This window comes from Vespa mandarinia, chromosome 23, assembly GCF_050613455.1.
Source record: "Vespa mandarinia isolate Hongniang chromosome 23, ASM5061345v1, whole genome shotgun sequence".
NCBI lineage: Eukaryota > Metazoa > Arthropoda > Insecta > Hymenoptera > Vespidae > Vespa > Vespa mandarinia.
In genome coordinates, this window is record NC_140832.1 from 3646484 (window position 1) to 3663688 (window position 17205).

Here is a 17205-nt window from a genome sequence, read left to right on the forward strand (position 1 = left end):
CAAAACAAAGCCCAAATAAAAGGCGAAAAAGTTTCTGGAAAGAACAATTAATTTTTAACATTGATTAGAAACTTTTTACCTGCCCTATAGTCTTTTTTATATGTGAAATACAATCGTTGAAAGAAAAATCCTCTCCGAAAATTTGATAACTCTACTTATGATAGATACTCTAATCGATCGAATATTCTATCTATTGGAATTACAATCAAGCTCAACGAGTCGTATGATATTACCGATTGTTGGTAAATCAGTTAGATCATCATTGTTGTTATTATTATTCATTTCTTCTTTATGTAACCCGCAGAGTAGTTTATAATAAAAAAAGAAAAAAAAAAACAAAAATATGAATACTTAAAAAAAAATTTATTTTATTCTTGATTACATATAATATAATAGGGAAAATATAATATGAAACATCTCTACTAACTCATTATATCGCACGAACGTGATCGCGTGTCAGCCGATATTTTCCGAAACAAACAATCGCTCGCACTTTCTTGTCTTCCTTGTTCTTCGAGACAATAATTAGACATGTGCGATAATACAAAAAGGATTTGTTTATGCGTATACAAATGTATATATATATATATATATATAAATATATACATACATATATGTATATATTTATGTATAAACAAATCTTTTTTATATATACATATATATATATACATATATATATGTATATACCTATATATAAAAAAATACTGCAAGATAAATATTTACAACACGAAATATTTCGTCTCGCCATCAGAGTCTTCGTACGTGTAAAACGTTCGGCTTCGCAACGAATCGTTCATTAAATACAGTAAAACATTGTCGCGTCATTAAAAAAAAAAGGAAAAAAAATATTTATTTAATCGTCGATCGCATTGTTCGTTCGATATATGTAAATAACGAAAATATCTTCTCTTCCTCTTCTGCATCCACGAATTATCGAGCCAATCGACGAATTCAACGTAATATTTACAAAACTCTCAACGTTTGATCTTGCACGTATAAAAGCATGATCATGTAATTAATTTACCCCGTTCGATTATCTTTAATTATTTAAATGTCTCACAAGTTGTAGAGCAACAATAACAGCATCTACCGTCGCAACAAATACAAACAGACGCGCGCTCACACACGTACATATACACAGACAAACACGGACACATATATAATAAAGTTTCTTACTTCGCTAATATCGAGAACATCGATCGATACGTAAAACGATATTAACTTAATCAGTTAACTATGTACACGTAAGTACGTTTGTCGTAGGACAAACTTATGCTCGTTCATCCGATTTTGTTATATTTCATTTTATCAGCGATCGAAGACTTTGTCCGTTTAGATTTTGACTCACCGCTCTTTTCTAATACATCGTGAAACTAAAAGACGACTATTTAAACCGTAAACAAGTGTATTATATATATATATATATATATATATATAAACATACATGCATATATATATATATATATATCACGTTGGATTATTTGTCATCTTCTATATCTTATATTTCATTGTTGAAGTACTCGCAAAGATCTTGTAGATCTCGAAAAAACTAATACTCTTTCTATCTATATATTAGTCGAAAGAAACATATTTGCCATTCGACAAAGCATATACAGATTTCTAGAATGAATGAATCTATAAAACATCGACAACTATGTAACAGCTTTATACAATATTTCGATATGGCATAATCATTCGTGTATAATCATACGCGAAGAAGTGCATAGAAATTCATTGTTCTAGTATCACGTATACGAAACTTTCGAGCCGACCGTCATTGAATAAATATGGCAATTGTCTTCTTATCGTGAAAAAGACGTTCTCCTTCGGTTGGAAAAACGCATACCTATTTACAATGGCATACATAAAGTTTTGCATATGTTAATAGCCCGTAAATAGTAGAATATCGTTACATACTCTTAGATACAATCCCATCATAAATCGTATAATATAAATATCGTATAAAACTTCATATCACACATGACGAAATACACAAATTATATATATATATATATATATATATATATATATATATATACATATATATATATATATTTATTTATTCATTGATTTATATGTCATAGTTGATGACTTCTATACTGCAACGCATTGATATTCACACTTTTACGGTTCATTACAATCGATGATTTGGCCCTACTTTAATTTTTAACTGACAAAAGCTCGTAAAAATTAAAGTAAAGGCCCTTTCCTATTTATGCTTCATTGTCAGCTTTAATTATTTTAATAAAAAACTAAAATAATCGGTTCTCGTCGAAATTCTACGCAGCGTTCGTTTTTTCGGTAATTTATACTATAGTTTCGGTAATTAATATTATAGTTATCAAACGGCAAAGATAAAAATGCATTCTACATTAACTCTAGTACAATATTGCACGTGTGAAAACAAAAAATATACACCATCGTACTTTCTATCGAGTCCGATGACGAAATTTATTTCGCTCTATTTTAAAGACCATTATACTTATACGAGAGATTGCACTTTAGTAACGATTCAGCGATATACACATACACACACGCATAAACGTAACAACACGTGTTTTTTCATTTTTATTTATATTATAAAAGTTCTAGCTCGATTTTAAACTATGCCGTTGAGTGTTCCTAGAGATTATATGCACAAATAGATAGTATTTACAGGATATCGACTTGATCTTTAAAGTCATTTTCGAAATCGACGCGCCATCTACGAGACTACGGGTGTGTGAAAGTAAAATTCCTTAATAAAAAGTGATATTTGGTGAGGAACAAAAAGAAAAAAAAAAAAAAAGAAAGAAAAAGAAAGAAACAAAAGAAGAACAACAAGAAAAAAAAAGAAAAAGATAAAAATAATAATAATAATAATAATAATAATAAAAAAAATCCGTAAAAAGCAGTCTCGCGATCGATGCTATTGTCCATGAAATAGTTTCGATGGTTTGACTCCTGCCACGTCGTACTATGTACAAGAAAAAAAGCGAAAAGAAAAAAAGAAAGAGAAATACATCACAATAGTGAACGAATGGAAAAGGTAGATCGAAATATCTTTTATCTTCTTCTCGTACGAACTCTAATTCGCGAAAGCGGAATAGTCACGAAGACGCTAAAGAGGAAAGACGAAGGATCCTGATAAGAACAAATTTCGGTCAAACATAGACCTCGCCCCTTTTGCTAGGAGAGCCTGTCGTCTGGGTTGGTACAATTGGTCCCGTTGAGATCGCAGCGTTGTTACAAGAAGCGCTACTTATTTTCCTCGAGGTCTCCTGATTACGCTGCTGATTGTTCCTCGTGAGTTCATGACCGAAACTATTGGTTCTAGGTCGTAAATCGTGATTTGGAGAAATTATAGCGAGTCTGTCTAAATTAGGATTATCGTGTCTACTTGAAACAGAAGCTGCACGAGTTTCTCTCGGTTGGAGACCTGGAGAATGGGGCAAGGACATGCTTCTATCTTCCTTTAATTGGATAACGGGTGGTCCAGGTAAAGAGGCTGATCTTCTGCCACGTGGTTCTATCGCAGTTTGCAGATGGGTCTCTTGTGTAGTTGGTAAAGCTACGACATATCCCAGTTTCTCTGGATTCATAAGAATTGGAGAACGATCGTTGTAACTGTCGAAGGTAGGTGAACTTCCGTTACTAATTACGGGACTAGTATTATCGCCGATTAATGGGGTACTTCTCTCTTCTTGACCAGTGATACTTTCGCTTCTACTACTGGAACTTCCGCTTCCTGAACCTTCCTCCTCGCTACTGTTGACTTCCGTCAAGGTAGCCTGTATCGTGTTATTGCTCTGTATGTTCGTGGGTCTGTACGAAGAAGCTGATGTAGTCGTGACCAAACCTAATTGCGTCAGCTGGCTCATAGTTACTGGCGTTAGAGTAACAGGTGCTACCAAACCGGCGCCAGTTAAAGTCGGTGACAATACCGCTTGTGCCAAAGCAGCTGCACCCGATTTCGCATTTGCTGGCGTTCCCTCGGTCTCCTGAATCGGCGACAGGACCACCTGGACCACCGGTAAATCAGTAGTATAATGACCATTCGCCGGTATAACGCCAACAACGCCAGCACCGATATTAGCCGTATTGCTCGCCGACAATGCCAATCTCTGCTCACGATCGACTACCTCCTTTGTTACGTCCGGGGTCGGTATACGTGGCCTGTTCTTCAAGGATACTGGTACCGAGTTCAACTTCGTCATCGTACCTATGATTAGAAATGAATTAACTTTCTTCGAGTTCCGTATAGACCGAGGACACTTCCTCGAACAAAATTTCGATTAAACCGAGAATCTTACATATTTTCTAGGAAACGAGTACCATTCTATAAGGAAAGTTAATGACCACGAGGTTTGTTTCGATGTTTATTGCTTTCGCACGATGACCAATGTAAAGAAACTCATGATCTTTCCGTGTTCCGTCTTGTCACGATTCAAGAGTAGAACGAACGAGGATGATTGTTTGATTATACCGGATCGCGCATTCTTATTTCTTCTTTATTTCTATCTATTCCTTGCGTTTTTCTTTTTTCTTTTCTTTTCTTTTCCTTTTTTTTTTCTTTTTTTCTTTTTTTTTTTTTTTTTTTTTTATCAAAACAAGTGATTGGAAAGAGAGGAGAAAGAAGCACAAGGCCTCGAGTTTTTTCTTTCGAGGCACGTGGCAAGTAATTGCGGAAATCGATGAGGTTATACAAGGTCGTATGGGTGTACGCATTGCGTAATTCGCGCGCTCACGGAACTAGGGGAATCAAAGATAATGAAAATTCGCGAATTTTTGTTTTCCTCGATTATTTTCATGCGATTCTTCTACGATTGATCATTCGATGTTTCTCCCGGCGGTGGTCTTTTAATATAGTCCGGTTACAACAATGTAATACTCGTTCCTCGCGTCAGAACAATGCTAAGATATATACGAGACGAGTCTTAGAGCGATTACGCAAGGACACGTTATTGTCCTTTGAGCGGTTTGAAAATTAACGCCGCGTTATGGTGAATGACTCGTAAAAACAAGAAGCTACAATATCATCAGCAATAACATGCTTCCAACTATGCTGGAACTCAATGATTAAGTTCATCGACATTGTTCTTTTTTGTTTTCGTTTATATTTAAGAACGATCAATTAATGACACAATAAATCGTTCGAGGATAAGATACGTAACAACTTTTTTTAACAGATTTTGTTGCCTTCTCTCTTACGTAAAATACACACCTTGCCTGCCCATTCGTTGGCTGCGGATACTTTTACGACCTACGAGACGGTCATACAGCGATATTTTCAAATTCGGATTAGTTGTCGTTGGCAAGCCTCCTGTTTCAGGACTACTGTACACGCTGTTGTGACGATTTCGTGCAAAGAAACCTCCTCCACTGCTATAAGTAGTCGATGAACTACGTACGGAACCCATTCGCGTGATTTGCCGTTGAAGCCAATTCTTTCTTCGCTCCACCAATGGGGTGTCTACGCTTTCCTACAAGATATACATATATGCATACAATATTTAAATTTAGCCGTGGAAATAGATGTGCAATGTAAAGAAGAGATAAAAATTTGCTTAATGAATACATTTCAAATATTCAATTTCACTCACATAATCTGCGTACATGTCATCCTGATGGACCTTGCGATGCTGCACGTGACTATGAATTTGTGTTCCCATCATTACATTAGCGTAGAGAGCATCGCTGTCCTTTACCTTGTAATGTTCCGCCGAACCCTTTGGTTCTTCTCGTCGATATTGCTCGCTTGCTACCGTATATGGAAGATCTCGAGGCACCACTTCGTCCCAATATTGATCTTTCAATAATTCAGGATGCTCTTCGTGCATCTCATCGACGATCATATAACCAGCCTAATCGAGGGATTTCGTTAGCTCGCATTAAATTAAATTAAATTAAATATATTCGAAATATTTTAAACTTACTTTAATGTGTCTATCTATCAGCCAATTTAATTCGATATCATCGTCGTCCTCGCCGAAAGGATTAATAAGTACCTCGGCTACTTTCAGCCATCCAACATAAAAACAAAACTAAAAACAAATCGCAAATTAATTTATTACGCGAAAGTAGATTCGTCTATATTACTTTGAATATACCAAGTATTCGTACATTTAATATAATTTTTTATAAACATACAGAATGATCCGAAATAATCAACGATAACTTTATAACCTTACGAATTATCAACGAATTTTAATTGCTTTGTTTTTTCCTTTTTTTATTAATTAATAATACAAATGGAAAATTATATATATATATATATATATATATATATATATTACAATACAGGTTCAAAGTGATCACCCTTAGATTTAATACAAATTGTCGTCAAGACAATTTTTTAAGTTTTTGACTGATACTCTTCCACGATTATTTCACGTCAAGTCTTCTCCGATCTATTTTTCCTGTTTTTCCCCCACTTTCTGTTGTTCGAATTTGTTCCCATACCGTTAATAAATAAATGATAAAATAACTGTTAAACATAAATTTATGTATTGCGCAAAGGAAATATATATTTGTAAAAAATTATATACTTTTTACACTTACTGTACGTACTCTGATCTAATTATTATGCATTTCGTACCTGTAGGGCCGTGAAAAAAGGAAAATACATGTCCGGTTCCTCGTATTTCCCACCACCCGCTTCAGTGCGTTCGATAAACTGTCTACCGAGTAGAGCCGAGAAGAAGTACGCGTAAAGCGACAGCGTAACAACCTGAAAGGCAAACACAGTCACGCATTAATAATTTCGAGACATCGTAAATGCAAATGACTGTACGAAGTTGTACGTTAAACTATGAATTTTAATAATCCTTCATTTATTTCTATGCTCGCTTTTGTATACTTATTCGAAGAATCTTTCAACAAATCACCTTGCCAAGGTAAGTGTGTAGATATTATTATTTTTGGATTACGAATACTTTAAAATACCAATTAAACCATCTATCTATATTACGGTAGTTAAAAAAAGAAAAAAAAAGAAAAAGAAAGAAGAAGAAAATAAAAGAAGAGATAAGGAAAAGAAAAGGAAATATATTAACGCAATAATTTTGTTGACAACTGGTAGGCACAAAAAAAAGGAATCGACCCGATATGAATGAATATCAAGGACAACACTCACGCCTTTCTCGACGAAGGCCATCGGGAAACGGTAGTTTATGCAAAAGCAAAACATGCTCTTTACGTACGTGAAAGACAAAGAGCAAGAGAGAGAGAAAAAAAAATTAAAGAGAAAAAAAAAGAAAAAAAAAGAAAAAAAAGAAAAAAGAAAAGGAAAGAAACGAACCATTCGTTCGCTACCAATCAAAGTTCTTCGCGGTACACGACAACGTATTCGACCGATTCCTCTCGAATGCGCCGTGAAATGGTCCCCGCAGGCGTGACGTATCGCCGCAAAATTACTGGCCAACTCTCCCGTCGACCTTGACCATGCAACGTGCATCACCTTCATGCACATACTGTGGCAACTGTGCTTACCATTTGCTTTTTACACTTTGTCATCTGCACAGGCTCAAAATCGATTTGCAAAATAAATCAATGAGATGCAAATTCGTTCGTTTACTTTTATTTTCCTCACTCACATTGCACATTTCATTATTTTCCTTTATCATGGATAATGAACCTGCCATAAATAAATGGCCCATTTCCTCTTTAATAAACCTATAGAAATTAATTGTATATTTATATATTCTCTCGTTATTGATGTTGGGTCCTCGCTTCACAAGAAGAGACACGCAGAATCGTAGGAAAAAGGAAAAAAATCAAAGGCACTCGTTGTGCAAACGTGTAAGGTGAATGGTGAACATGGAAAACAGGCATTAAACTGTTCTGTAAACGTATCATTAGACGGCACGCTGCTGTTGCAGAGCCAACGCTGTTACCGCGTAACCTTCTTGTAATTTCACCGAGCTCGATGAAAATCTATCCATCTCGTCTAGAATGTAACTAAAACTTGAAATGATCGTAAATAATGATTCCAAAGTTTATTGCACTTTTTTCGGACATCGTGAAAAACATTCGATATAACGGGCTGAGAAAAAATTAATTCAAATAGGAACAAAGTCCTGTAATAAGAAATATATAAGTAAGAGAAAAACGTAGTAGGAATAAGGAAAAAATATGCATATGAGGATATGTAGAAGTAGAAACGTCAGTTTAAAAAGTAGATAATTGTAGATGGAATACTCTCAAACGTTGTTTTACAACGAGTTCGAGGTATGCTTGTATAAGTATTAACGAGCACCGATGCTCGATTATACAGCGACGTAAATCACGAAATAAATGATTACATCGAAATGCGTCGTCTTGCTTATCTCATGGCAAAGCTTTATCGAGAAGTAAGAACGTTCATACATCGATATGTAAAACCTTTTCTATCAACGACAAACGAATGATCGGTTGCTTCGTATCGGCCAAACATTAAACACTCGTTATTATCCTGCCACTATTGTTGAACCGCCATCGTATAGTTAGAATCTTTGAATTAAACATGATATATGTGATCGACATTATGCATGACATATATGATTGGGAGTTTTGACGAACGAAAAGAGAGAAAAAAAGAAAAAGGAAAAAAAAGGAAAAAAAAAGGAAAAGAAGAAAATACTCTAAAGATTCACAGAAATGATTGTCCTCTGATGTAATAAAAAAAATTTATCGCAGACAATTCTACTTGTATATCTCGAAAATTTGATATCCTGACACGGCTCACGTAGCGTCGGAATTACGTAGCAACCTGTCTCTTTAATACTGCGAAAATAATGACACTTGTGCTCGACAATTAGGAACGTTAGGTGATGAGCAGCAATTACGTTTGCACAATTCCGCGTACATCATCTAATTGCGAGTACGAAAGCGGTTTGTCTTTTCAGGAAGGGAATTCATCATTTAAAGGGTCAAAAATACTCGTGGAATGCAAATGGTAATCTTTTAAAAAGGATAAAATAGTTTCGAGATATATTTGGATTCTGAAAAAAGAAAACGTGCTCGTTTATTTCCCTATAGAGTTAATGAACGATGAATGATTACAGAATAATTAGAAAGATGTATTTATTTTATTTATTCTACTCGCACGACCTGTTATGTCCGCGATAAAACGCAAAACACAGTCGATTTATTCGATGGAAAAAGCGAAGAAGAGTTATGTAATATAAATCGTCTGTTGACGACGTTGAAGCTATGGACGTCGATAATAACGAATGTCAGAAGTCGATGAAGATGTTCGCATCGAACATTGAACATCTGTCAATGACAACGGCGTAATAAGTACGACAATGCTGCTACTTACGCGAATAGTTAATGATACCGAGAACAAGTATTGTTTCTTTATCTTAGAAAATATAAATAAAATAAAAAGATATCGAGATTTTACTGCTTTTCATCATTTTAAAGCATCTTAAATAAATTGGATTCATTGATTATATAACCTGATAAATCGATAATTACATTTTTGCTCAATAGTCAACGACTAACGATTTAAATCCGAGATTTATACTCGTATAGAGTTTTTAATATATTCGCTTCTGAGAGACAAGATATTTCTTACTTTCATATTTAATTACAGCTATGCGTAACGCGATACGTACGTGTACATTTCTACCTCTAATCGTTTAAGAATGTAAAGTATTTCTGAGTATTTTTAACCTGTTTCTTTATTGCCAGAATTAATGTCATCAAAATTCTATAATCGTCGGTCGAGAAAAATGATAATTTTATTTTTTCACATCGCTTAAATACTTTCTGATTTTAATTTAGAAACCGATTTTGTTTTCTGCCAATTGAATTATATTAATTAAAATTATCACTTATCTGCAGATCAATTTTTTGATATTTCTATTGACGACGATCACTTTTCAACGAAATTAAGATTAATGAGAAAATTGTTTGATTTTACGTTATCTTCAATGTCGCAAGAGTCTCATGAAAAAAAAAAAAAAAAGAAAATGCTGAAAGTTTAATACTTTTCCAGTAATAATCACGTATTTATGAAAAAGAAACAAAGAAACAATCAGCATCTAAAAAGGAAAGAATTTACGGAAGGAGTTAACTTCTCGCAACATACGTGCCAGGAAGTTGGATCGTAGCTGAATTCAATTCGAGGCTACTCACCTGAGTGTAAACGAGAGGAACGCAAACAGTGTCGTAACCGATCAGTGCGCCAAGCCTCTTCCGGATGTCGCTGAGTTCGACAAGGAGGGTTTGCACTACTTGGTCACTAGTGATCAGAGCTTCTTTCCTTGCCCTATTGATGATGTTAGTCGCCCAGACGAGCGGCATCCAATATTTCGACATGGCCGCTTTTTTGTTCATCATCTCGAAGATTTTTTTCTCCGACTCCATCATTAGACCTAAAAAGAAAAATATTTGTTTTTAGACACGACCTATAGGACCGTCTTGTTTATTCTTTTATATCGCTTTCAAAGAAGTCACACAGACATATCGTTCACTAAATCAATAATTTTATATAGTCAAAATATTCCGCCCTTTGTATCTTTGACCTTCGATCAGAGATGCTTTTCCCGGAATATTCTTTTCTTTCTTTTCTTGCCTTTTTATTTTTTTTTTTTCTTTTTTTAACTCAAATTTAACTTAAATATTTCTACAATCAATTTCGTCACTTACATTGCATATGCGACCTTTTATGAATTTTCTTTTAATTTCTCAAAACATCGCCAAGCGAATATTGGATCAAACCGAAATAACTTTTAGATCCACGTTTTGTAAGTAATCACGTTTTATTTATATATAAATTTTATGAAAATTTATTCAGCCGTATCGAAGGTAGAATGGATACAATCGCACATATATAACATAACAATGATGTACACAGATGAATTTATTTACAATCGTTATAGATTTAAACGTAAAACATAAAGACAGGAAAAAGTTTTATAATAAATATCTCTTTTAAAGATATTCATTTGTTATGCCTTTGTTCATATCAAAAAGATAAGGAAGAGTTCTCTGTAATCGCGTTTAACCTTTCGAATGCCACGCAGTGCGATTGCGCTTTTCACATTTCATGTCGAAAAGTTTCAGAGCATCGGTCCACGTAGCGTAATCAACGGTACGCTATCGACATATGTTGAAAACATACGCTATCGCATTGCTTTAGCATTTTTCGATATGAATTGAAACAAACGTTATCGCTTTGCTTGTCACTTTTCGACAAAATTTGTTCAAAAATACCTGATACTTAAATGCTCGAAGGATTATATACTTTCTCGGCGAAAAATAAATGTTTTTTGAGAATTTAAAATGAAACAAATACGTCAAAAAAAAAAAAAAAAAAATAATTCGTCGATTGTTGCGTTAATTAATAAAAAATCCGCGTTGTTCGCAAAATCAAGAACAACGTGGAATGTTATCGATATCTAACAGCAACTTTCGCGCACGGTAATTTTAGTTTATGTTAGTGACTTACAGACGCGCACACCACGTTCTCGGACTTCCACACGCGCGATGCATACGATATACGTGAAAGAGTGAAATATATACGTATAGTATATGCGTCGGCCTAGAAACAATCGGAGCTCGAAAGACGTAAGTACGAGTAAGTAAGTACAACTTTTCTGCGTTCGTGAGCAGTCTTAAAAGGCACAGACATCCATTTGCGCAGAAGGATTTTATTATTTCAACACTTGGGGTATCACCGGCGTCAATTTCGTCATGGTACTGATTGAACTGGTTCCATTAATATTTCCGTATTATTTTCGTCGTCAACAAATACAAATTTATTATAAGATCATGAGTAATAAATCAAACACGTCCTTCGGGAATACGAGAATGGAGGTTCCACTCCACTTGTCTCACTTTCACTATAATCATAATTATTATTATTCTCTTATTATATATTTTTATTGTTGTTGTTATTGTTATTATTGTTGTTGTTATTATTATTATTATTATTATTATTATCAGCGTTACTTCTCACGCATTGCGATTTTATGACGATGTGACGGATTTCGACCAAGTCACGTATTATTTTATAATTTCTATATTGTTTTCCTGATTATTGTTCTTGGAACAGTTTTTCAATGTTTCTGTTACAATTACGTTCATCTACGTAATTGTAATGTTTTAAGATAGTCCATGAAATTTTTCGTTCCTATATCTTGCTCTATTATGACGAGTAATAATATTACTTGCAATGTTTCTTTTGTCTTAATTGATACAAATGTGTATTTCCTAATTTCTTCCTACTGTTCATCTGTCGCATTTCTGTTGCTTTTAATACGGCGATGTCCGTAAGGTAAGATATTTTTTATTAATTAACGCAATATCCGGTATAATATTTACGACTACTATCTTGTTGGTATAAATTATTCTGTTACAGTATGATTTGTATTTTTCGTTTTCATAAGTTGATATTTTATTGCCAGTTTTTGGTATATGATTTTTCTTGCAGTATAATCATTATTATTATCATTATTATTATCATTATATTGCTATATATGATTCAAAGGACCTTCACTTTTCAACATTCACGATTTTTCCTCTCTCCATATTTCCTTATTTTTTTATCAGCAGATATAAAAACCATAAGGAGTCACATTAAATTCTATCTCATTAAGAAGATTATGAAATTAATAAATAATTAATTTATTAAGCAATTGAATTAATAAATAATTCAATTATTAAATTAAAAATCCTATTTTTCAAATATCAAGTTGTTCATTTGTAAGAAGGGATCTTTTATCCTCGATAATTCATCGATGCTCCATAAATTTTGTTGTATTCTATAAGGAACGAGATCGATTCACAGTTTTTCACATATATGGACATTCATACAAAGTGTTTTCTTTTTTTATTATCAATTACATAGTACGTAGTTCATAAAAACGATTGTAGTTGGGTCTATTAGAGGACTGATGATCGAACATGTCAATAACGAATAACGTTTTTTCTTATTTTGATCAAATATATAAATTTGATATTAATATAAAATTTTATATGTCCAAAATTAATATAGGAAAAATAATGGTGGTACTTTTTGATACTTTTGTTAAAAGTTACTTCGGAGTTTATGAAAGTTTTATATAAAAAATTAAGAAAATTTGTTATTATTCCATTAAAAATTCTGAATCATTAATTTTAAAAGAGTATTGCATTATCAAAGTCAATTTATAAAAATGAAACTAAAGAAATTACGAATGTTTGAAAAGATGGTGTGATGTTTAGGTAAAAAATTGACTCAACAAATCATAAAAATAATTTCACGATTTACAATTTCACGATTTCTATTCATTCAGCGAAACATTCGTCAAGTGGGTCGTCGTGGAATTCACAAAGCAAGGTAGATTGGATTCTATCGGGAGACACATTACGACGATCGTCCTCGGACCAGCAAAAACGATCTTAAAAGTCATGTCGAGCACGATAGAGCATCGATCGATATCGGATAGACTAACGGGAACTCGGTAATTTCTCTCGAGGGCATCTTTTTATTGTTAGATCAGAACGGCCGCGTTCTATGTCGGCTTACATAGCCGTAACGAAGTCCGGATCATTCCTCTTTGATACTCTTTCCTCCTGGTATAAAAGTTAAAAGAAACGAGAACTCTTCCTCGGGGCCTGTTATCAAATAACTCGAGGCATAGTTGTGCCATAGACGAGTTCGCGTTCCTTTGAAAAACAATCTGTTATAGGAGAAGAAAAAAAAGAGACGCGTTGATATCGACGCTGACGCCACAGATCTTACTCCTTTCTCGTCGGAAAGGAGACGACTGGTAACAGGTACAGGTAATGACCTTAACGTAAAAACCGACTCAACGCCGAAGAAACATCCTTGGATGTTTGTTCGATCGAACGATCTTCCATATGGTTTGCGTCGTTACGTGATACCAATTATGATAGAATCTTCGTTATCCGAATTTTAATATCATCCGAATGTTCTACTAAACCGAAAAGACCGAATGTATTTTCTTCTAGAATTAATAACATTCATAACTCAATGCCTTTTTCTACCATTGTCCATTGTAGAACAAGTTCATATGTGTGTGTGTGTATATATATATATATATATATACATACTGTATATACTCCATACTTGTTGACAAATTAATCACCAATATTATCATTATACTCTTTATTAATAAAGCATTACTTATTCCTACATCATCGTACGCATCATTGATTTAATCGCCAATAAGGATAATTGATTGATTTGACATTTTGTTATTTGCTAATTCCAACGAAAGTTTTTTCGATATATTTTTTATAAAATAAATAATATTCCATAGCCCGCTGTAAATATACATACATATCTGATAAATTCGCATAATGTATCATATCTACAGACTGAAATGTATGGTGCGTAATGGCTATTGTCGTCAAAAAAAAAAAAAAAAAACAAATAAATAAATACATATGTAAATAGATAAAAATACTCTATGAAATCGACGTTAAAGTATTTTAGAAAATATTCAAGCAGCAAGTGAATTCAAAGGAAACGATTGTTGAAAGATGTTTCCTCTTCGTTTCAAAGTATTCACGATTCTAGACAAATGTTAATTTATATTGCTTCAATTTTTGACAAAAGGAAACGCAACTTTACAGAAAGATAAATTATTTAAATATTTTGTTTGATTCTCTTTAAAAATTATGAAATTCAAACACGTAAATATGTAATATTGTCCAAAAGTATATCGAATATACTTTCTCCAAAATATATCGAATAGGATGAAATATTTTAATAATAAAAGGTTGGAGTTTTTATTTTCACATTTGAATAATAAATATTTAATAATAGAATAAAAATTTATTATTAATAAATATTTCAATGTACGAACATGACAAATATTATCTTTATTGGATTTATTAACGTGACTTTTAACACATTATATCCAATCCAATCCAATCCAATCAACGTAGATACTACGTGCAGCTAATACTTTGCATTTACATTGCATTTTGAAAGAATGACATAAGTTTACAATCGTTCCGATCGAAGTAAGCTTCGTTCTCCGTTCGAGGCCGGCGACTTTCAAACGAAAAATATTTTATTCCTGCTACCGCTCGATTCCAATTACTTCTTGTCTCGCGGATTTATATTCTTACTTATTTAAACGAAAAGCGAATTTTAATTCCGAACAATCCGCTTCCATCCGTTTATACTCGATGAATTTTTTTCTTCTTTTTCGTTGTTCTTCTTCCTTTTGTTTTTCCTTTCTTTTTTATGAAACGAAGAACGTTTAGATACGTGGTAGTAGTGATTATCGATAAAAGAGTGAAAGAGAAGAGCCATCCCAGGAATCGCTCGCGTCCATCGTACGGACCAATTACGAGGGAACGATCAGCCGGCGACTGGGATCGACGAAGAAATAAAATTGAAAACGGACGCTTGGCGCCAGCCGTGAAGATATCCAAGTCCCGGAAGTCGTCGAGAGATGTGAGACGCCTCAAAAGAAAGTCCGATGTGAAGAAAATTCTCGAAAGGGGCGTTCCTACGAATGAATTAAACAGGAGGAAACGAATAAAATGAGCGTAGAACGATCGTAAACATAAATTCGTTTGTATCGATTATAATAATAACGATAATAATAATATCTCGAGTAGATATGATACCTATTTTAAGTTTTTGAAGAATTTCACGAAGGTAAATTACCATCGGGAACGAATTTATGTTTACTTTCGCGCCATTTTATGAGGCTACTGGTAACTTAACGAGATGTTCCTGATAGGGTTATTAATTTACGAGACATCGTGAAAATTCATTTGGAGACGGTGCAATGTATAAAACGACACGACGATCTCCTCTGCGACAACCTGACGATACATTGACACTGGACTCACAGTCGAGAGATATCGGTTACTTAATCCCACTAACACACGCTAAAGCAAGTAAATCGACGCTAATTGAGAAAGCGTCCGAGCACGTGCGCCCGTCTTACTCGACACTGTGCATAGCGATGGGATTGAACGATTCGAGACTCTCGACAAAACTCTACTCGATGGCTTATAATTCTGGCCGCGTCCAACGTATCCTTGAAGAATTCGCGGAAACGAGAAATGTAACGTCGTAAAGCATGGGGAGAGAAAAAAAAGAAAAGAAAATAGAGATGGACGGTGAAGGGTTCAAAGAATTTTTTAATCAATTGCCAAAGAAGGCGAGGAAGACTTTCCGGAATCGATTATCTCGACTGTTACGTTCCCATTTCGCGATCCTAATCTCTATTTTCGTCATATGTTTATTCCATATAAAACTGTGTTATACTATTTATACGATTTATTATTATCATTGCTATATAAATATCCACTATTGTTATATCATAACTACTATTGTTATATCAAAATGTTATATCCAATATAATCAATAAAGGCATTGTAAACGCTTCTATTACTGTTATGTTAAAATATTATATCGTAAAACGAAAGTTCCTTTCGAATAAGCCCAACTACCAAAAAGAAATAAATACGCCCTTAAGATTATTTTCTTAATACCCTCACTGAACTCAGCTCAGAAAGCACCTCTCTTCTCTCTAGTTTTTCTCTCGTAGAAATTTATCTCTCTCTCTCTCTCTCTCTCGCTCTTTCATTTTAATACTAAAATATTCATTCTACTCGTCCATTTAATCGCTTTGAAGACGAACTTAAGTTTGTGTCCTCATAAAACCAAATCCGACACGTAACATGACTTAACTTAAGACTTAAGAAGAAAAAAGAAGATATAACGAAAGAAGAGAAAGCGAGTCGCATTGAAACGAGTCGGTCAGAGAAAAAGAAGGAAAAAATAAAAAAGAAAACGTTCGTTTACCGAGGGTGGTTAGTTCTCCAGGAGATTGGTTAGCGCTCTGTCGTCTCGTGTCACGAACGAAAACTCAAAGGGAGGATAGAAGAGACGAGGGGTTACGATGCTTGTATATATTGATGCGACGTCGAGCCGTAGGATGAGCGATGCTCTTTGAGGTCAAGGAACGCGAAGGTCCTTGCACGGCTGGCAAGGTCGGAACGAAAGTAAAAAAGAGATAAACGGAGCTCTCCTCCTCGTTTCTACGCGCTCTACGTCCAGCTTGGAAAGCATCCTTCGAAGAAAACCTGTCCTTCCGGATAGTCCGTAAGGGTTCTTAAGGGTCCTGCACAACGCAATCTCGCCCACCCCACACTTGTATATTACTAACCGGTGATTACGAAAATGATCTCTGTAAGTCATTTGAAATATTAAAAGAATAAAAAAACTTTCAAATTATGTAAAAGAATTATTTTTCAATAATA

At 34.1% G+C, this 17205-nt stretch overlaps 1 protein-coding gene across 3 annotated transcripts in view; it reads right to left on the minus strand.

Moving 5' to 3' along the window:
• Positions 1-401: 401 nt before the first annotated feature.
• The window catches only part of Best2 (bestrophin family protein), a 66450-nt gene continuing 49646 nt past the window's right edge, over positions 402-17205 (minus strand). For all 3 annotated transcript variants that reach the window (XM_035872852.2, XM_035872851.2, XM_085663639.1), the window contains 6 exons: positions 10102-10340; positions 6578-6709; positions 5916-6023; positions 5583-5843; positions 5204-5462; positions 402-4201 (listed from right to left, as the gene is read on the minus strand). In XM_035872852.2, the coding sequence (XP_035728745.1) occupies positions 3144-4201; positions 5204-5462; positions 5583-5843; positions 5916-6023; positions 6578-6709; positions 10102-10340 (2057 nt within the window). In that variant the 3' untranslated portion in view covers positions 402-3143. The remainder of the gene's footprint in view (positions 4202-5203; positions 5463-5582; positions 5844-5915; positions 6024-6577; positions 6710-10101; positions 10341-17205) is intronic.